The sequence below is a fragment of the Mirounga leonina genome, unplaced genomic scaffold (genome assembly GCF_011800145.1).
Source record: "Mirounga leonina isolate KUSES-001 unplaced genomic scaffold, KU_Mleo_1.0 Mir_115, whole genome shotgun sequence".
In the NCBI taxonomy this organism is placed as follows: domain Eukaryota; kingdom Metazoa; phylum Chordata; class Mammalia; order Carnivora; family Phocidae; genus Mirounga; species Mirounga leonina.
The window spans coordinates 34,960,328-34,982,484 of record NW_023270268.1 but is presented as its reverse complement, the minus strand read 5'-3'; the positions used below and the strand labels follow the sequence as shown (position 1 = coordinate 34,982,484).

General features: G+C 40.2%; 2 protein-coding genes across 3 annotated transcripts in view; one reads left to right on the top strand and one right to left on the bottom strand.

Moving 5' to 3' along the window:
• COPB2 (COPI coat complex subunit beta 2) overlaps positions 1–6,291 on the top strand; it is a 29,548-nt gene extending 23,257 nt beyond the window's left edge. Inside the window, exons 14-22 of the mRNA XM_034995777.1 lie at positions 191–321; positions 674–881; positions 1,926–2,036; positions 3,232–3,446; positions 4,860–4,952; positions 5,045–5,225; positions 5,377–5,445; positions 5,596–5,667; positions 5,909–6,291. Of these exons, the coding sequence (XP_034851668.1) occupies positions 191–321; positions 674–881; positions 1,926–2,036; positions 3,232–3,446; positions 4,860–4,952; positions 5,045–5,225; positions 5,377–5,445; positions 5,596–5,667; positions 5,909–6,004 (1,176 nt within the window). The 3' untranslated portion in view covers positions 6,005–6,291. The remainder of the gene's footprint in view (positions 1–190; positions 322–673; positions 882–1,925; positions 2,037–3,231; positions 3,447–4,859; positions 4,953–5,044; positions 5,226–5,376; positions 5,446–5,595; positions 5,668–5,908) is intronic.
• A 410-nt stretch (positions 6,292–6,701) lies between these two features.
• MRPS22 (mitochondrial ribosomal protein S22) overlaps positions 6,702–22,157 on the bottom strand; it is a 28,101-nt gene continuing 12,645 nt past the window's right edge. Inside the window, exons 2-8 of one of the 2 annotated variants that reach the window (XM_034995801.1) lie at positions 16,530–16,693; positions 15,287–15,451; positions 13,264–13,407; positions 12,853–12,936; positions 11,421–11,566; positions 7,875–7,983; positions 6,702–6,912 (exon numbers count right to left, since the gene is read on the bottom strand). In XM_034995801.1, coding sequence (XP_034851692.1) covers positions 6,817–6,912; positions 7,875–7,983; positions 11,421–11,566; positions 12,853–12,936; positions 13,264–13,407; positions 15,287–15,451; positions 16,530–16,693 — 908 coding nt within the window. In that variant the 3' untranslated portion in view covers positions 6,702–6,816. Of the gene's footprint in view, positions 6,913–7,874; positions 7,984–11,420; positions 11,567–12,852; positions 12,937–13,263; positions 13,408–15,286; positions 15,452–16,529; positions 16,697–22,157 lie in introns of both variants that reach the window. The other variant, XM_034995793.1, reaches the window with a different exon arrangement.

Genomic DNA, 22,157 nt, shown 5'->3' with positions numbered 1-22,157 from the left:
CAAGATCTCATTCCTTTTTATGGCTGCATAATATTCCATTGTATATATATGGAAATATTTTCTTTCTTGAAGTAGGATTTTACTTTGCATTCCTTATTCTACCTTATCACCCCCAATCATACTCAGTTTTTGTTTTTGACAGGATTTCTAATACTTAATAAGGTAATAATAGACTATTTTCTCTCTGCAGGTTCTTGGTGAGATTCAGGAAATTGTGAAAACAGGGCTGTGGGTAGGCGATTGCTTCATTTACACAAGTTCTGTGAACAGATTAAATTATTATGTTGGAGGAGAAATAGTCACCATTGCCCACTTGGATAGGTAACTGAGTATTGTTTTGCTTTTGTCTCAGGCATCCTAAATTTAGAATTATGCTTTTTAAACAAAACCTCTTGCTGGCTTGTAGCACTGATAGGCTTGATTTTTCAGTGTATAGTTTTAGTAGGTTGGCTATTGTTGATCAAAATTGCATCAAAGTGGAAAGATTTTGAGCAAGAGGCAGGTGTGGTGATTTGGGCCTACTCCTAAATTAGTTTCTATTTGAGCACGAGACAGGGTGGGTGTGTGTGTGTGTGTGTGTGTGTGCACGAGGCAGGGTGTGTGTGTGTGTGTGTGTGTGTGTTTACCTACTGATTTGGGCCTACTCCTAAATTAGTTTCTATTTCTGTTATAGGACAATGTATCTCCTGGGCTATATTCCTAAAGACAACAGGCTTTATCTGGGGGATAAAGAACTGAACATCGTTAGCTATTCTCTGCTGGTTTCAGTGCTGGAATACCAGACAGCTGTCATGAGAAGGGACTTCAGCATGGCTGATAAGGTTCTTCCTACCATTCCAAAAGAACAGAGGACCAGAGTTGCACACTTTCTAGAAAAGCAGGTAAGTTTTTTGGTCTGTTTTTTTATTTGTTTGCTTCTTTTCTTTTTGGGTTTTTTTTTTTTTAACCAATTTAAAAGAATGTTAGTATAGATTGGAAAACTATTTCTTTATTGCCGCTTAATGGCAATGGAATTTCTCCTGTAAACTTAAGTCACTTATTAGACTCTTCCTTGTCCTTTCTTAATGCCCCAGTACCTTCTTTTTTTTTTTTTTTTTTTTAAAGATTTTATTTATTTGACAGAGAGAATGCGCGCACATAGGGAGAGGGAGGAGAGAGAGAATCCTAAGCAGACTCCACGCTTAGCCAGATCCTCATGCAGGGCTCAGTCCCACAGTCCTGAGACCATGATCTGAGCCAAAAGCAAGAGCCAGATGGCCAACTGATTGAGCCACCCAGGGGCTGCAACTCTTAGTACTTTCTTTAAATGTTTGAAGCAATTATCAGTCTCTTCTTTCTGTAGACTTCTTTTCCATTCTGTCAGTATTTTCATTTCTTTTTATTTTTTAAGATTTTATTTATTTATTTGACAAAGAGAGACACAGAGAGAGAGGGAACACAAGCAGTGGGAGAGGGAGAAGCAGGCTTCCCACTGAGCAGGGAGCCCGATGCGGGGCTCGATCCCAGGACCCTGGGATCATGACCTGAGCTGAAGGCAGAAGCTTAATGACTGAGCCACCCAGGAGCCCTGGACTTAATTTTCTTTGAGGGACTAGACTAGATGATCTCTAAGCCCAGCTTAGTGAGTAGACTATGAACAGCTAGGTCTAGACCACTGTGCCTTTCTTTTGAAATGGCTTTTATTCACTCAACTTTCCAAAATCCTTTTCTTTTTGACATTGGTTTGCTTTTGCATTTCTGATTTTACTAGTTTTACATGAGTTTGTGTAGCACCAGTTATCTCCTACTGCTTAGAAAACAGCATTGTGGGACTGAATTTTGTCTGCTGGTTTGTTCTTACCAATTAATTTAATGAATGACTCCTTTAATTTTTCTGTCTTCACATACAGACTGCACATACACTGTTACATCTCTTCTCTGTTTAGGGCTTCAAGCAGCAAGCTCTTACAGTATCCACAGATCCAGAGCATCGCTTTGAACTTGCTCTTCAGCTTGGAGAACTGCACATTGCATACCAGTTAGCAGTAGAAGCAGAGGTATGTACTAAGTCATGATTTTTCATAACTGATGCAAAGATTAGAAGGTACTTCTTTGTGTTTAGTGTAAGTTCTCATATTAAAGTTTTCTGAAATGCAAATCAGTAACTCTTTGGTGAGATTATTGCCTTTGATCATTTAAAAATGCATTTTGTTAGTCTTTACGTAAATTAAATGGCTTATATATATTGGAGATATATTCTTAGTATTCCGATTTAAGAAAAAGTGGTTTTTTTTTTTAAAGATTTTTATTTGACAGAGAGAGACACAGCGAGAGAGGGAACACAAGCAGGGGGAGTGGGAGAGGGAGAAGCAGGCTTCCTGTGGAGCAGGGAGCCCGATGCGGGGCTCGATCCCAGGACCCTGGGATCATGACCTGAGGTGAAGGCAGACGCTTAACGACTGAGCCACCCAGGCGCCCCGAAAAAGTGTTTTCAATAGCTTATACGAGATCTGTTTTGTAAGAGAAGATGTAAGATACTAGATATAGTAGTCTGGGAACTCTAAGAGTACAGACAGACAAAGCAGTAATTTGCCAGTATCCCAAACTAGTGAGAAAGTTGTTGGTTTTAAAGAAAGATTTTAATATTTTGACACAATTTAGTGACATTTTAATGAATTGTTATCTATTGAGGGCCCCCCAGCTGTGGTTTAAGGCTAGCATTTATTGGTAAATTCATTTCAGATGTGCTAAATAAATTTCAGCTATGTTAAGATCATCCAAATGTGTAGCATTTTGATTTCTGAGAAGCTGCAAATGACAGATAATATTGTTAAATATTTAAAGATATAAAAAGCAATTTTCTGCTCTTTCAAAAAATGGTATTAAATCACTCATTAAAGTAACTGCAATCTAATTACCTTAAAACTCCAATTAGATAGTATTACTTTTAGTTTTACTGTGTAATTACAAAATCAAAATATAATGGGTTGATGATTATACACGCATCATTAAAATTGATTTGTGTTTGAATTAATTTTGTATATGTGAATAACTTCCATTTTCTCATTACACATTTTGTTCATTCCATTCTTATTTTGACTGATAGAACAACTTAATAGGCACAGCTCAGTACATGTATGAAATACCTCCCATTGTCAGCATCATAATACTCAGGTTAACGAAGAGTGTTGATGTTGACAATTCAAATGTTTATTTCCATAGATGTTTTAACTTGGAAACTCTTTCTTACAGTCAGAACAAAAGTGGAAACAACTCGCCGAACTTGCCATCAGTAAATGTCAGTTTGGCCTTGCCCAGGAGTGCCTGCACCATGCACAGGATTATGGGGGTCTGTTGCTCTTGGCCACTGCCTCCGGAAATGCTAGTATGGTGAACAAACTAGCAGAGGGTGCAGAGAGAGACGGCAAGAATAACGTGGCATTCATGAGCTACTTTTTACAGGGCAAGTAAGTATTTATCCTAGGTCTAAGAGAGGCGGGCATAGTAATTTAAAACACTGATTTCTGCACTGACTTTGAGGGTGGTTTAGAGAGGAAGAATGAACCTGGAAAGAGAATGGACAGAGTTCTGGCCTAGCCCCTGGCTAGTGGGGCAGTCAGAGGACAGTGCTACCTTGGTGGCATTCGCCTTCAGCAAGGGATGCTCTTTACACATTTGGTCTAAATGAGCAAAATGAGCTGTTTAGGGAGGCTTGGACTGAGAAATGTTAAACCCCTTCCTTAAAAGCCCTGCTTCTCCCTAGCTGAGCCATCTTATTTTACCACGGCAGGAAGCTATTGTGCTGCTCCCGTAGTACCCAAATGGCAGGTAGTTTTACCCAAATTGGGTAGTTCTGACCTGTCCATGACAAGAATAAAGGGGGTTGAGGATGTCAGGTAGTTCTAGAACTGAGTCCAATTGTAAAGCATAAAAATATCATATATTCTAAAAGTTTAGCAGTTAGTGCAAACCAAATCATCTCAACATTAGTTGACCATATTATGAAATAAAACAAAAGTCTTCAATAACCTTGCCCTAGTGACGTTTTTAAACCTCACACTTTATTACAGAAACTTAGTATACCCCAGTGTGTTTCTGTATGTATTTATAAATTTGTATACTTGTAGGAATAGGTCCGTAATTTAAAAGCCAAAAAATGTCCTGAAAATAGTTTCTTATAACTTATTTGATGGCAAGACCTGAACTCTGAAGTACTATTTTTATTAGTTGCTTTTATGCCACTCATTTTATCACATTTAGTATTCATGTGTTATTGCAGAATATTAATGTTTATGACTTTTATTTGATGCTGAGGATGTTAGGTAATGTGTAGTATATGTACTGTATTACCTTTCTAAAACCCAAAATCCTTTTTTTTCACCCAAAAAACCTGTGAATTCTAAAACACATTATCTACTTAATCAAACTTAGAAAAAAAAGAAAATTGAAATTAAGAAAACAGATACTAGGACATTTTCTGGCTGGGCATCACTGGATTGCCAGCACAGCCCACATTGGAGACACTGACCTCGATGATCCCACTTGTGAAACTGAGTTTCTGCTCCTGTATCTCCTGAAAGCCTTTAAAACGTGCTTGTCTAAGCTGCCTTAGCTGGTCTTGAAAAGCCCCCTTAGCTGCTTCTTAGGAGTTGTTTAAAACAAGTTATCAGGAGATTGAAAATGATCACAAACCTGTCCTATCCTTCATGCTCATGGCATCCTTTGATTTTGTAAACACACTGGTGATGACAAGTAAATGGTTCAGTGACAGAAATGAGCTGCATGTGTGGAAGTTGGGGAAAGAATACTGATTTTGCAACACTAAACCTACATTTCTTTGCCTATTCTTGGTAATAGTGCCTCTCCTTTTTAATCTTTAGGCTTGATGCTTGCCTGGAACTCTTGATCAGAACTGGCCGACTGCCAGAAGCTGCCTTCCTGGCCCGGACTTACTTACCCAGTCAGGTTTCAAGGTACAGACTTCTAGTTTTAGGAACAAATGTTTCAGATAAAAACTAGAGCATGCTTACTCAGTCTCCCTTTGGTTCCATGTTCTCTACAATAGGGTGGTGAAACTCTGGAGAGAAAATCTTTCAAAAGTCAATCAGAAAGCAGCAGAATCCCTTGCCGATCCAACAGAGTATGAAAACCTTTTTCCTGGATTAAAAGAAGCCTTTGTTGTGGAAGAATGGGTGAAGGAAACACATGCTGATCTGTGGCCAGCCAAGCAATACCCACTTGTCACGGTGAGTCTCCAGGCAACCAGACCTCATTTATTGTGACTAGAGGGTAGAAGTGCATTCATACTTGGATTGAGAGCTAATATCTGGTATTTGGGTCAAGTTCATAGATGAATTATGATTTCAGAATATTTCATCATTGCTTTTATTCTGATAGCCAAATGAAGAAAGAAATGTTATGGAAGAGGCAAAAGGCTTTCAGCCCTCAAGATCTGCAGCTCAACAGGTCAGTAGAATACTGCATGAGATAATCTGGTTAAGATTTATTCATTTTAAGTACCATCTCCCACTTCCTAATCCTAAACAGCTTCCCTTGGGGGAAAATTACCTGAACAAATTCCTTCATCTTTATCTGTGTCTCCACTTGGGCTTTCAGGAACGTGATGGGAAACCTGCTTCTCCTACTCCAGTTATTGTGGCCTCCCACACAGCCAACAAAGAAGAAAAGGTACAGACATCATACCTAGATTTTCCATGGGAACCCCAGGCTCACTTCTTCCTCCCCATGAATGGTTGCAGGATGGGCAGGCCTCTGCATTTCAAGTGATGTCATCACTTTCAGAGCAGGGGCTCTGAAATGAGAAAATGCCCCTTTTGACTATTGCTTTGGTTCCCTTTGGATCATGAATCAGAGGTAACTTCAGAAGGTTATCAGAGATAACAAAGTGCTATATAACTCTTCTTTGCAGAGTTTACTTGAACTGGAAGTAGATCTGGATAATTTGGAATTAGAAGATATTGACACGACAGACATCAACCTGGATGAAGATATTTTGGATGATTGAGCGTAATGTTTCTTGAGAACCCAACTTCACAGATCATTATTATGGACAGGTATTGATTGCCACCCTGACCACAGTGCTTTGGACTCTGAGAAACTCCTTAGATTTTTATATGAAAAGGCTGTGTGTGGCCCACTGGAGTACAGTGCTTTTCTTATCTTAGGCGTGGTTTATGTGCAGCATCTAAATCACTGTTTCCTTGTTAAGTAAACCAAATGTGGGCTTTGATTTTTTTCATACTGTCAGTCATTAGACCGTATCTCATAAAATCTTTTGAATTAATGAAAATACTTGGAAGTTTCTTTTCTAAATAATTCTAAATAATGAAAATAAGCTTCTAGTTTTAGAAGGCTGAGCCAAACTACACCTCACCTAGGGATCAGCTCACATTCATTCTCTTAACCCTTTTTCTTGCTCACGTTCACCCTCCCCCAAGTTTATATACTTCGGTTTTTATGCCTCACCCTGATTTTGGAATCTGAAACCCAGGTCCTCTGATCTCGTTAAGCTGGGCTCTGTTTAAACTGTTTGGTAATACAGAAAGATACAAGTACTTTTTTTGGTCTTTGACACTGCACCTGTCTGATTAGGGACATTCATAACCAGGCACTCAAATCCCCTTGCAGCCTAGGAAAATGAGTGGAGTAACAAGGTTTTCTTTGTATTTCTGTTAGAGGCGCTGTTAAAAAAAACAATTTTATATAGGGAACTCGCATCAGTACTTTTAATTTTGACAGTCTTAAACATTCAGCTCAACATTACCAGAGAAAGCAAGTTATAATTTAGTAAAATGAAATTTATTCTAAAAAATGTTTTCAGGAAGCTGCAGAATGGCTAATCAATGTTTCTTGGTAAGCTTGTAGTGTTAATTCTATATATGCTCCCTTCTGTGCTTCTGTTTTTGCAAAGACCTGTTTAAAAAAAGAAACTCTTTTAAGCAATAGGACACACTATTTATAAAGTTTTCCATTTCTGCATTAGAAGTCTTCCAAGGTTCACGATATTTTTTTTTTCTGATTATGTATCTGACACAGTTCAAGCCACAGTAGTTCTAAACACCAGAAGAATCCTAATATGGCTGCCAGCTCTCTTAGCCTATTTCCAGAAAAAAATTAAAACCTGACAGTGCACCTCCTGCTAGATCAAAATGAAAAACATTAGGTTTCAAGATAATTTTGGAGGATGAGTCAACAAACTAATTTTTCACTTTAGAGAATATTTACAGAATATTTTCCCCAAAAGCATTTTGCTTTATCTGGCCTATCACAGAAAACCAAAATTAGTACCATAGTTTTTCTCTACTCCTTGGGGGTCATCACTGGTCATTTTTATCCTTAGAACTGCTTTGTAGCAAGCATAAAATAAAACTGGGAGAGAAGCCAGAACAACAAAACCATGTCTGTTCTGAGCATTTGAAAATACACAAAAAAAGAGAAATCTGTGTAAGCCCATGGTTCTGAGAGGTATGCACTTCCAAAATGATAATGCAACTAAGGCTGAGTAATATACAAGCACCACCTTCTCCCCTTCTGGACAGGAACGTGACCACACTCTAGGACAAGAAGGTGCACTGGGAACATGTGCTTATTACCTTGTCCCTCCACCCTGCCCTGCTGGTGACTTGATCACCTCAAAGAACAAGGGGGCTGCTGCCCTACTATCTGAACTATTTGGACTCCAGCTGCAGCTCCCCCCACCCCCATGCCATCTGTTTCTGTTACCAGATGAAGAAATATGGGACTCCAGTTCCTATTTGAAGATCACAAATTTTCTGTGTGAAATCTGTTTAGTTACCATTAGATATGACCCACTTCAGAATTCTTCCCAACTAATTATCACCATACAACAGCCAGTGTGGGAAAAGTCCCTTTACCTTAATTAAATGTAATCCCTCAGCAGCCTGCTCCTTAGCCTCCTGAGCTGACTGGCCATCCGGATGGAGGAGGTGATACAGCTGGATCAAGCTTGTGGCATCATCAACTCTAGAGTGAAAGGATTTACTGCTATCAGTGGGTTTTCTTCATTTGCTTCACAGTCCTATAAAAATGTGTGCCAACGTAAAACTAACTTACACTTCAAACTTTCCTTGGGCCAGAATTTTTTAAGCCTTTAGTTTTATATCTTCAAAGGCATTTTCAGAAAATCGGCTAATTTAAGCTTCATATCCATACTGAGGTAGGCAGGGCAGGAATCAGCACAGGCAGTGCCCCATTTATGAAAATGAATATATTCTATATGTGACTGTATTCTTTTTGGGAACGGAGCATCACTTCTCATAGAAATAACATTCTTAATAGTAGGTGGCTGCCAGGTTAGCCCACTTCACCAGCAGATAATAACGTAATCCAACTCAGAGGGCAGGAATATTACCTTCATCCCACATAAACTGGAGGCTGGTGATCAGGGGACGCTCAAAGCCACCTGCCTTCAAGTTCATTAGCAGTGACATCTCCTGCTAACAGATTTTCATTAAGACTCTGAATCTGTGAATAAATGCCTCCACAAGAGGCCTCCTAGGAGTCCAAGGAAAGACTCCAGGCCACCAGTCTATTCATGGGAACCCTTAGTTAAAAATGAGCATCCTAGTGAAGTAAATCTGAAATTATGCTCCTGAGTCAGAAGGAATGTCAGGTTCTACTTCAGCAATCTAGAATTCAGTTCTTCTGGTGTGTACTTACCTTTTTAGAAACCTCTAAACAACTTTTATCAGCATAAAAACCTCCTTGGCCTTCCCCAAAACAGTCAATCACTATCTTCTCACATAGTCAACACTTGCCCACCATTTGCAGCCTCAAAGCTGAAGGGGTAAATATCCTTTCTAAAATGCTTGTGCTTTTGAGGTTGTGCTCCGTATAGTGAGTCACTAGCTTCCAGCTGGGGGGTAAAGGGGTGAAGACATCCTAATTCAGTGTTTCCCCAGCTATCTCACTAATTTTCCCTGTTTTCCTATTAAACCTGGGCTAGGGGATAAAAAGTGGGGTGACAGTGGGAGTAGGTAAAGAATTTCTCAAGCCATGGTGACCTTAGAGAAATGCTCTAGGCTTATCCCAAGTCCCATCCACTCTTAAGGCCATCTTCTGGGAGAACTGAGAAACCAGGGCTGTTCATATAGTGAAATTTTTCAGGGAAAAATACTGAAACATGTTCATTACAAATGTATGTGCTTGTTCTAATCTAACAAAGTCCAATAAACTTGGCAACAAAATTCCCCAAATAAATAAAATTCCCTGTGGAGCTTTGGCATGTGGTAACTGGGCTTCTATATTTAGATTAACTGGGCTTCTATATTTAGATTCCTGTTTAGGGCTTCATTACATTCATGCTAAATGCCTGCGTCTTACTAAACAAGTTAGGTTAACACCCAGCCCATATTTGAAAATAAGAGCAAATAAATTTACATGTTCAAAAAGATTTTAAAAGAATCTCATTTAAAAACCACTGTGAACTGTGTTAAGACTGATGAATCACAGACCTGTAGCCCTGAAACAAACATTATATGTTAATAAAAAAAATTAAAAACCAACAGTGGGACTTGAGTCTGAAATAAACATGCAGAATCTCAGTTCTGCCCTGGGTTCCATTCGTGAGGACGTGCACCCTCTACTGTCTAGTCTGGGATTTGCAGCACGCTGTCCTGGTCAGAAATCCCTCAAGAATAGTTGTACTTAATGCACAGCAGGAAAAATGAAGTACTCAAAACTCCCTCCCAGTATACAAGTAAACTGCTTCGGATGTAAAACTTACATGAGGTAATGAGTATTAATATAATATCCTATATTAGTACACTTTGACAAAGAACTTTAACGTTCAGTTATACATTTCTTATTCTGTTTACAAAAATGTTACATGTCTTTATAATAGAATCATTTCAGAATGAGTCCATCTCAAAAACTTTATAAGAAAATTTATTCACAGGAGATGTCACTGCTAAATCACCTGAAAGTAGGTCCCTTTTTTGGACTATCCTCATGACCGTCACCTAGCCCCCTACTTATGTGTGATGAAGGTATAGATCTGCCCTCTGAATTGGATTACACTACACTTGCTGGTGAAGTGAGCTGGCCTGAAGACATCTACCATTAAGAATGCTGCTTCTAGGGGCGCCTGGGTGGCTCAGTCGTTGGGCGTCTGCCTTCGGCTCAGGTCATGATCCCAGGGTCCTGGGATCGAGCCCCGCATTGGGCTCCCTGCTCGGCGGGAAGCCTGCTTCTCCCTCTCCCACTTCCCCTGCTTGTGTTCCATCTCTCGCTGTGTCTCTCTCTGTCAAATAAATAAAATCTTTAAAAAAAAAAAAAAAAGAATGCTGCTTCTATGAGAAATGGTGCTCTGTTTCCAAATATGGAATGTATTTCTTAGATAATACCTGTGGAACCTTCTATTTCCAAATGCCTTCGGACCTTTATGTAAATGGCTTAGATCAGATGACATGGAGGATATGCTGAATCACAGCTCCTTATAGTCTGAAGGTGGCAGTAATCACTAAACCCTCCTGTAATTCAGACTTTTGAGTCAGTCAAGGACTTTCTGTAGAAAGTTGACTTTTTTACTACAGCCACGCTGGTTTCTTTTCCTTGTCATTTTGGCATTTTTTTTTTTTTTTAAAGATTTTATTTATTTATTTGAGAGAGAGAGAAAGCATGAGGTGGGGAGGGTCAGAGGGAGAAGCAGACTCCCTGCCGAGCAGGGAGCCCGATGCGGGACTCGATCCCGGGACTCCAGGATCATGACCTGAGCCGAAGGCAGTTGCTTAACCAACTGAGCCACCCAGGCGCCCCATTTTGGCATTTCTAATCCAACTGGTAGATACTCAAGAACAATTTTCTTTTCAGTTTCATCACAAGTTGTAAAGAACACTATTGTTTCAGCTAGAAACCTGGAAGCACACCAGTTAAAATACAATAGATACTCCTTGTTTCTTGCAACTTTGGAGAAAAATCTAATTTTTTTCAGTGCCTTAAAAATCTTGCAAAAGCAAGGGATATCAAAAGCAATAGTATTTTCATAAATTAAATGATGACTTTTACTGAAAAGCCCCAGTTCCCCCAGAAACCAGGCACCTGCCAGAGCTTATGTCTTTACATTTCCCATTTAATCCCCTTTGAGTGCCTGGGAAGTTCACTGATACCCAGGAACACTGGTGAGGCCCAGGATAAGTCAGTATCCCAGGTATATAATACAGATCCACAGCCACTTACTCTTTCAAAGAATCTCGCCCTATTTAAATAACACAAAAGCAAAGACTGAGAAAACTGGGTTACGCTGGAAGAACCAACCACAAATAAAAGAGGTAAGTGAAAGGTACTTATCACTGGACAATACACTGTCATCACTTACAGTGTATACACAGAAAAAGTAGCTTAAATACAGATTTGCCGTACTAGTAGTAAGAATTTCTTTTACTTATTAAGATCATACTTACAAATCTCTCTGAATCTGGTCAATCAGTAAACCATCAATCTTTTTCTTATTTACAAAATACCAAGCCATTCCACCAAAGTGTCTTGTTGAACGTAAAAGGTCATACTTTCCATGTTTATCTATGTCTTCATAGGTCTGATGATGAATCTATTCACATAAAATGCAATTTTTTTCAGGAACACAAAAATAAAAAGTGAGCATTACTGGATACACATTTACTTGCATGAGTGTTGCCCAAGAAAGGACCAGTAAACCAGGTCTATTTATACCAGCCTCTACTCTCATTAACCAATAGGTATGGTCTAGATCAATCCTGCACTTAGAAGTGTGCGGCAGCCCAGAACAAGTCTGCCACACATTTATAGCCCTATCAATTACTTTTCAGCAGCCAGCCACTACTTATGAAGCACCTATTACATATATGTAGACCACTAGAAATAATGGACCACCATTATCTTGGTCACTAGGGGATTTAAAAAAAAAAAAAGTATTTTTTCACTCCTCCGTTTTTCCCCTATCCCATCAACTACCCCATTCCACCTTATTAACTAATGTTCCTTCAGTTCTTCCAGACCGATCCTGCAAACTGAGGACTATGATAAGGGCATTCCTGTGTTCAAAAGGCTTTCAAAGCCCTGCTGACTGAAGTCCAGATTCTTGAGCCTAGCATCTGAGGTCACCTGTGACATGGCCCCATTTACTTTCCTAGTTTAACCTTGAACACCTCCCATACATATGCATTGCATGTACAAGCAAACCAGATGACTGGCCATCTGCAAGCACACTGTGTTTCCTGCTTGTTCACACTGTTCCTTCTCCCTGCCTGAAACACCTCTTCTCATCCAACTCCACAACGTTCCGTGCCCCTCCTGCCCTGCCCTCTTCAAGAATCCTATGAAACCTTTCCTGAAAGCACTCTGTAGTCTTGTCTTAGCACCTAACATCTCAAACCTAAGGTGATAATTATCTGCACACTTACCTAGCACCCTTCCCCACAATCATTTCTGGACTGCAAGCTTTGACACAGCACACCCTGTCCTAGTTCGTATCGTCGCCTATACTATCCGCAATACTGTATGTAGAAAGCACTACATGATTACTTATTAAACTGAATTGTAAGATGCATACATTACATTTTGGCAAATTTTACTAAATGACTCTTCCTGTATGATAAACTGAAAAGAGAAGCAGCTCTGCCATCAAGTTTGGGTCCTTAACACTACCATTTACTAGCTGTGCAACCTGCCGCAAGCTACATAAACTCTCCAAGCGTAAATTCCCCCATCCTTAACTCAAAGGCTGCTGTGAGGATAAAATATCTGATGTACATCAGGTACTTAATAGATGTTCAGGTATTTCTCCTCTCTTCCCCTGTAAAAATCTTACTCATAACCATACTTAAGTCCATCTTAGAACCTATAAAATATACTCACTTTGATATATTCAGTAGAATCTGGCTCAAACTGGGCAACGCAGAGATTGAGGACATCAACATGCCGGTCCTGGCTATACATGGTCTAAAACCACACAGAAGAGTTGGAATTCGATGAGAAAAACATGAAAGCTCAACACCTGTCCTGATGCCATGACAGATGTGTTCATCCACTTCTGTGTTCAGTAAGTGGGAGGCAGAAATAACACAGGCTTCCTAATTGTCACACCTAGATTCAAATCCCAACTAAGCCAACTGCAAGATAGAGAACAGCAGATAGAGAACAGCAGAGGAGTCACCATCAGAAACACATATGTGTGTTTATCAAAGCGGAACACCCTACAACACCAGAGCCAACTTGTTTCACGAAGAAACCATCACCACTGACTCTAGGAAACCAAAGTCACCTTACCTTAAGATTTTCTTCCTTGAAAATTATTGGTGTTAAAACTCTACGGCCTTCTTTTGGGAAATAAACTTGTATCATCCTGTCCCGTTCTTCCCAAGAGGCTTTGCGTAGCCTGCCACTTGGTTCTCTGACAACAATAAAACGCTCCTGAAATAGAAAACATAATCAAGGATGGGTTTGTGAAGACTTATTTCTAGTTCCAGTTTTCCACTAAGCACCATTATAAGAATAATTTGCAATCAAAATATAAAATGCAACTGGGAGATGCAAAATGCAGTCATATATGATTTCAATAATAATTTTAAACCTCAAACACTTGGCAAGATTTGATACTTCCTTCACTAATCACTGCTGTGCCTCTGACAATCAGAAATCTAAAATGAAAGTATTTACTAAGTGCCAACTACGGTCCTAAAGTGGGTTTAATGCATAAAATGGTTCAACTGAAAAAAGCAGGTCAGAGATTCATTTAAATCCATTTCAGAGGAAAGAAGTGCTATGAGACCTTTCAAACTGCTTCACTTCCCCATCCCAAAGTCTCACTGAAACAGACTTTACTACTTTGTGATCTACTTCTAAAGTCCCTGGGATAAAAGGAACAAACCCAGGAATGTGGAGTCTTAATTCTAGACCTCTATAATTCCCCAAACTCGCATGAGACATAAATGTGTCAGACTGTCCACCTGCCTCTGGTCTCTTCACTCTTCCAACTATCAAATTCTAGGCCAGGAGATTACTTCCCTCTGAATTCCACCTACTGTGCCATTTAACTGGCAATTTATCATGTGCAAGATTCTTGACACTGTTCAGATACTGTCAGCTGAAAAAGGGCAGGAACTGTGGATTTAATTCTTTGCGATACCCAGTGACTTACACAGAATTCTGCACATAGCAGGTAACTGATAAACATTTGATTAATGTTTAAATTAACCAGATGGTACTATCTACTTTTCAGAGGTGTAAGAGTCTCTGAATGTGTTCTGAGGATATAATTAAAACTTTCATCAGGTACTGCAAATAGAAAAAAATAACAGATGTCTAAATAACACAATTATTCCTCAAAAGGACTGTGGCAATTTGAATTCTAAGTTCCTTTCTCCCTTTCAGGTTATAAAATGCTCCCATAAACACCCTTCAAAGCATTGCAACATATAGTAAAGCACCCCAGAGCAAAAATTTTAATTAAAATGAAACTCTGTGATCCCTGTTTATCATGTCAGGTGTACAGGTGGCTGATGTACAGACATGGACATTGTTCAAATCATGTCTTCTAACCATAATCATAGATGATAAAAAGATTAATGTGGGGTGGCCCTTCTCCCAACTGTAGCGTTACATAGTATTCTGCATTCTGTGGGCTGAATTGTAAATCGCTTGTTTCACTCTTAATTGAAAAGATTCAAACACAAAACTGATATATTTTATAAGTACCAGAGTGTTCTTTTGGAACTGGCCATCAAGGGCAGAGGAGCTAGAGAACAAAAACCACAACAGAAAAGCAAGTGGTGTCTGAAAATTATCTCCGGAAACCTGTCATTCTTTCTGCAGATTCTGAAAAGTGAAAATCCTTTGGGAAGTCTGGGTTTTTTTGGCATCCTCAAGAATTTATAAGAAAGAAACCATTTTTCTCAAAATGTTTCAGCTAAGGGAGTTAGTCTAACTTGGGCAGAAAGAATCCCCTTCTCCCACTGCCTTGAAGATTTCTGCCTATTTGTGGTTTGGGGGTGGGTTTGTCTGTAAACTCCTAGTTTTGTCTTAGCACACCTGTCTCTTTCTCTGCAGTCAATCTGGAATAAAGTGTGTCCATAATCTGCAGGGAAATGGTAACAGGATGATGTGGGGCTGATCTGCATTTCTCTTCTTCCTTATGCTGGGCTGGATCTTCCAGACGGTCTCACCCCGTCACAGGAATTCTGGTTTGGAAGATTCAGATACAGCTGGGTCACAATAATGTTGACCCTCGTCCCTCAGACCCATCTCCACATATTTCAAATAAAGATCATTTTGCAATTAGACATTTACTCACCCGGTGTGGTATGCTATATGATATATCAGTAAATACGTATTTGGCTGTTTCTGTTCCTTCCAAAATCTTATCTTCAGCTAACACGTCATTTATTGGTGCTCGTTCTTCCAGAACCGGTGGCATTTTTAATCGTACTTTAGCTGCCTCAATTGCCTTTCTTGTAGCCTAATGAAATAAAATATTTCTTAAGGAAAGCCGCAAGGTTGCAAGCCAGAAGGATCATCTGACAAAAGCAGAAAAAATGCCAAGAACTACAAAGAGAAGAAGCTCTAGCCCTGAATCAGTGAGTGAAAAGGCTCCTGGGCCCTGGCCTTTGCCAACTCTGTGGTGTGGCTGAGAGCACCACCTACAGGCTCAACTACTCTCACCGCAGCAAACGAATGCTCTGAGACCAAGCCAGGCCACAAAAGCTGCTTGAAATAGAATAAAGGATTTCATTTATTGTGTGTGTACTACGCACCATATATTGTTCAAATACTCTGTATTTGGCTCATTTGATGCCCACAACGACCATAGGAGCTAGGTGACACGGCTATTTCATGGAAGAGAAGATAGAGGCACACACACATGAAGTAAACTGCTAAGAATCTGCAGCACCGGACTTTGAACTCTGGCAACTCAACTCCAGAGCCCATGCTCTTAACCACTGACCACACTGCTCCATGCCATACTGTTAACAGTGATTACCTCTGAGAAGTGAAAATGGTACTTTTACTCCTCATGTGATATACGATTGGATATCTGAATGTTTTGCTATGACTGTAACTTATTTGAATTAGAAAAAGGAGCAATAATGCTTTACATACTCATACATCAGAGCATCTTCCACAAAGCAATCATACCCATGACTCCAGGAGGACCCTGGTGCCTAGAGTAGTCTGTGGTTCAGCAGGATCTCATAATCCCACCAAAGCACCATCCTCAAAGCAGCTCACAGCAGAGGTTTCTCCAGAAGGAAACTGAACCAGGCAGGACAAACGACAGATACTCAGGCAGGTTTGGGAGCAGAGGAGGTTGCGTGGACATGTAGGCCTGACCCACATGCCCCAGTCTGCCTAAATTCAGCCATGTTCCCTGCTTCTCTCTGCCTGCCTGCTCCCATTGCTTTTCTCAGTCTGTGCTTGGAACTCCCCATCATGAGTGCCTATGGAAGAGCAGCTATGGGGTATCTGGAGCGACCTCTAGTAATCCTGTTTAACCTCTTAAAGAAAGGTATTCTACCAGTATTTCTGCATTCACGTACCTCCTCCAACTGTGCCTGGGTCATTAGCTTATAGGTTGGTGGCTTCAGTTGTTGTATAGATGGCTTAAAAATCTTCTGCAAATTCAAGCCTGTCATCTTGATGAGTATGTTTTGGACTTCCTCATCCATAAATGTAGGTTTCTTGTTCTCTGAGCTACCAGATTCTGCTAAAATGGATTTTAGTAAATAAGATGGTAAAAATGACAAGCCAACAAGACCTCTAAACAGACAAGTTAACAATAGGAATGATTAACAAAATGTCTACCTCAATATGCATAATGTTAATACCTATGAAATCCTTCCATTCATTCCTTGATAAAATTTACTGAGCATTTACAATGATGAGAATATTGCCAAAAAGGCACTCAAAATCTAGTGGAGGAAGAAACATAAAAAAGTAATTAAGGGGCACCTGGGTGGCTCAGTCAGTTAAATGTCTGCCTTCAGCTAGGTCATGATCTCAGGGTCCTGGGATTGAGCCCCACATCCGGCTCCCTGCTCAGTGGGGAGCCTGCTTCTCTCTCTCGCTCGCTCTCTCTGTCCTTCTCCTTGCTTGTTCTTTCCCTCCCTCTCAAATAAATAAATAAAATCTTAATAAAAAAATAAGAAAGTAATTAAGGGGCACCTGGGTGGCTCAGTTGGTTAAGCGTCCAACTCTTGGTTTCGGCTCAGGTGGCAATCTCAGGGTTGTGAGATCAAACCCTGCATCGGGCTCCACGCAGAGTCTGCTTGAGACTCTCTCCCTCTGCCTCTCCTGCTCTTGCTCTAATTTTTTTTTTAAAAAGTAATTAATGTGGGGCATCTGGCTGGCTCAGTCAGTAGAGCACATGACTCCTGATCTCGAGGTTGTTAAGTCTGAGCCCCATGTTGGGTGTGGAGATTACTTAAAAATAAAATCTTAAAAATAAATAAATAAGGGGTGCCTGGGTGGTTCAGTCAGTTAAGCGTCTGACTCTATTTTGGCTCAGGTCATGATCTCATGGGTCATGGGCTCCAGCCCTGCCCCCCCCACGGGGCTCTGATTTTGGCGGGGAGCCTGCTTGAGGACTGTCTCCCTCTGCCCCTCACCCTACTCGCATGTGCACACATGCATGCGCATACACTCTCTCTCTCTCTCTCAAATAAATAAATCTTTAAAATAACTAATGTAATAGTATTAATAATAATAATAATTTACAGAGCTGTCTCCTAGATGCCAGGCATTACATACATTTTCAGGAATGTTTACAACAACCCACAAAATAGATATTGATATCTCAATTTTATAAATGAGGATACTGGAGCCTGCCTAAAGACCAACTAGCTGTTAAGTGACAGAGTCAGGATTTAAACCAAAGTTTGTTTCTAGAGACTAGATTAACTAGTCTACCCGGGTGCTCCCCAGTGCAAGTGCTATACACATACTCTTGGAGCAGAGAAGGCCAAGGCAGCAGGGTCAAGAAGGCTTCCCATGGGGCCTGAACAGGACAGAGAAAAAAAGGAAGGAAATTCCAGGCTAAGGGGGCTGCAACTAGGAAACACAGGCTTGGATCATGACGTGAGACTGAAAAGGCCATGCGGTGTCATGGAAGAGCCTTGGACAGGTGAGGACACCCAGATATCACCTCTGCCTTACATAGTTTGCCCATGCCTTTGCTTAACTTCCTCTATTTCCATTTCCATTAGGAAAAGAAGGAGAGGGAAAAAAGCACCATTCCTTCCCAGCCACCTCTTCCTCTGCTAGTCTTATAAATGCTGGTGGCCCTAAAAATTCTGAACTATAGCCTTCTCTTCAGAACACATCAACTTTCTCCTGTCTCAAACCTTTCTTTTCCTATGGTTCCTTACCTTAGTAGCATGCAACAGGTCATGTGGGCCAGAAATCTTAGTCATTCCTGACTTCCTTTACCCTCCACATCTAGCCAACAGCAGTTGTTACAGTAACAGCAATGATAACATTCATTAGAGATTTACTATATGCCAGTACTTACTGAGCTAAGTACCTTACATATTTAGCACATTTAATCCTTACAACAACCACAGAAATACAATTATCCCCATTTTACAAAGAAAGGACACTAACACACAACATACTCTCTATTATACCTCATAAATCTCTCTTTAGTCCTCCATTTCCCATTGCCACTACTCTGATCAAGGCCATCCTCATCTCTTCCCTTAACCTCCTAACCAGTCTCCCTGACTCTATTCTGACGCCACTATAGACCATTCTCCATAGAACAACCAGAGTAATCTCTTAAAAATGTAGTCAAAACAAAAGATTAACAAAACTAAGAGATGGTTCTTTGAAAAGATAACAAAATTGACAAACCTTTGGCTAGACTAAGCAAGGAAAAGAGAAGACCCAAATGAACAAAATTATAAATGAAAAAGGAGACATTACAACTCACACTACAGAAATACAAAGGATTCTAGGAGGCTAATATGAATAAGTATGTGGCAACAAGCTGGATATCCTATAAGAAATGGGAAAATTCTTTAAAACATGCAACTACCAAGACTCAGGAAGAAACCGAAAATCTGAACACACCAATTACTACTAAGGAGATTCAACCAGCAATAATAAATCTCCCAACAAAGAAAAGCCCAGCTGCAGATGGCTTCACAGGTGAATTTTACCAAATAATCCTTCTTAAACTCCTCCAAAAAACTGAACAGGAGGGAACACTCCCAAACTCATTTTACTAGACCAGTATTTTCTGATACCAAAGCCAGACTCTACAACCATACCACCCTGAATGCACCCAATCTAGTCCCTTACCAAAGCTAGAAAAGGACACTACCAGAAAACTACAGGCCAATATCCCTGATAATTATAGATGTAAAAATTTTCAGTAAAATACTTGCAAAGTAAATTCAGCAGCACATTAGAAAGATCATTTACCATGATCAAGTGGAATTTATCCCTGGGATGCAAGGATAGTTTGACATACACAAATCAATGTGATACATCACAATTAACAAACTGAGAGAAAAAGATCATATAATCATTTCAATAGATGCAGAAGCAGCATTTGACAAACTTCAACATCAGTTCATGATAAAAGCTCTTAACAAATTACGTATGGAAGGAACACACCTCAACATAATATATGCAAAACCCACAACTACCATAAAAGACTAAAAGACTTTTCTCTAAGTTCAGGACTATGACAAGGTTGTCCCCTATTCAACATAATGCTGCAAGTCCTAGCCAATCAATTAGGCAAGAAAAAGAAGTAAAAGTAAACCAGAATTGGAAAGGAATAAGTAAACTTGTCTCTGATTAGTTGCAGACCATAGGATTTTGTATGTAGAAAATCCTAAAAACACCATCAAAAAACTATTAGATCTAATCGACAAATTTAGTAAGGTTGCAGGATACAAAATTAACATTTAAAAATTGGTAGCATTTCTATACTAACAAATTATGTGAAAAAGAAAGCAATCCTGGGAATTTAGCTGGATAGGGATCAAACCATTCTGAACACCTACGAACTCAACAGGAGATCGAAGAAAAGAATAGCAACAACTCTCTGAACAGAAAAGCGACCACTTTCTGGAAGGTAGGACATGTGGAGAAGTGAATCCAAGGCAATATTCGGGAAGATAGACAGTGGGTGAGGGGGCCTCCATCAGCCACTTCTGGCAAGTGATAGAGCAGCAGAGCACAAAATCGGGACTTGCAGAAGTCTGCTCCACTGAGGGACATGGCTCCAGTGGCTAAGCGGGGAGTGGAACCCTTGCTGGGACAGTGTGGTCTCAGGACCCTCGGGGTCACAGAAAAACAGGGGTGCCTGAGCGTGGCAGAGCTCCCAGGTATCGGAGTGGGGAAGCCGGCTGCAGAGACGGAGCCGAGGAGTGGGCTCTCAGCCCGGGGTTGCCATAAACCGTTATCCACGGCACAGTCGGGCCACTGCTCCTCCAGCAGGGACCCAACAAGCGGCAGATCCGGGGAGACTCCCCTTCCTTCCCCGGGAGGAGTGGCGCAGGAGCGCACCGCAGGGATCTGCTGGGACTGGAGACTCCATACGGGGTCGGGTGTCAGAGATAGAAACACTCGGTCACAGGCCAGGTGAGCACAGAGCGCGGCCGGAGACCGGGGAGATGGGAGTGATTGATTTTCTCTGGGGGCTCACTGAGGAGTGGGGCCCCAAGTTCTCGGCTCCTCTGGGGCAGAGATTGGGAGGCCGCCATTTTCACTCTCGGCCTCCAAAGCTGTACCAAAAGCTTGCAGGGAACAAAAGCTCCCAAAAGCAAACCAGAGCAGATGACTTAGCCCGGACGGCAAGGGTGGGGCAATTCCGCCTCCGGCAAAGACATTTGGGAACCACGGCAACAGGCCCCTCCCCCAGAAGATCAGCGAGAACCGCCAGCCAAGACCAAGTTTACTGATCAATCAGAATGGCAGAACTCCAGAGCTAGGGGAATACTGCACATAGAATCAATGGCTTTTTTCCCATGATTCTTTAGTCTTTCAAAGTTAATTTTTTTTAACTGTTGTTTTTTTTAATTTTTCTTTTTCCCTTTTTCAACCAAGATCTTATCAATCCCTTTTTAAAAAAAATTTTATTTTTCATTTTTAGAGTCATATTCTATCCCTTCATAGTAGTTACCCTTATTTTTGTTACATATATATAAGTTGTTCTAGCTTTAAAATTTTGAGATACTTTCTTCTAACAGATCAAAATATACCCTAAGTCTCTAGTGTATGGCTTTGTTCTAGTCTCCTGCCTGATCACATTCTCTTCTTTTTAAAAAATGCTCTTCTTTTTCCAACCAACTTCTTATCAATTCCTTTTATAAAATCTTTTAAAATTTTTACCTTTACAGTCATGTTCCATCCCTTCATCGTATTAACCCTTATTTTTGTACATATATAAGTTTTTCTTTCTTTAAAATTTTGAGAGGCACTTTCTTCCAACAGACCAAAAATCTAGTGTGTGGCACTGATCTATGCACCAGCCTGATCATATTTGATCATATTCTGTTTTTTGTTTTGTTTTGTTTCTGTTTGTTTTTATCTTTTTCTTTTTTTCTTTCTTTCCCTTTCTTTTCCCCCAGTTTCAGCTTTTTTCTGACTTGTTTAGTGTATATTTTCTGGGGATGTGTTACTTGCTAGCATTTTGTTCTCTCATTCATCTATTCTCCTCTGGACAAAATGACAAGATGGAAAAAACCACCTCAACAAAAAGAACAAGAGGCAGTACCGACTGCCAGGGACCTAATCGATACGGACATTAGTAAGATGTCAGAACTGGAGTTCAGAATGATGATTTTAAAGATACTAGCTGGGCTTGAAAAAAGCATGGAAGTTATTAGAGAAACCCTTTCTGGAGAAATAAAAGAACTAAAATCTAACCAAGTCGAAATCAAAAAGGCTATTAATGAGGGGCAATAAAAAATGGAGGCTCTAACTGTTGGGATAAATGAGGTAGAAGAGAGAATTAGTGATACAGAAGTGTATCAAATGATAGAAAATAAAGAAGCTGAGAAAAAGAGAGAGAAACAACTACTGGATCACGAGGGCAGAATTCGAGAGATAAGCGATACCGTAAGATGAAACAACATTAGAATAATTGGGATCCCAGAAGAAGAAGAAAGAGAGAGAAGGGCAGAAGGTATAATGGAGCAAATTATAGCAGAGAA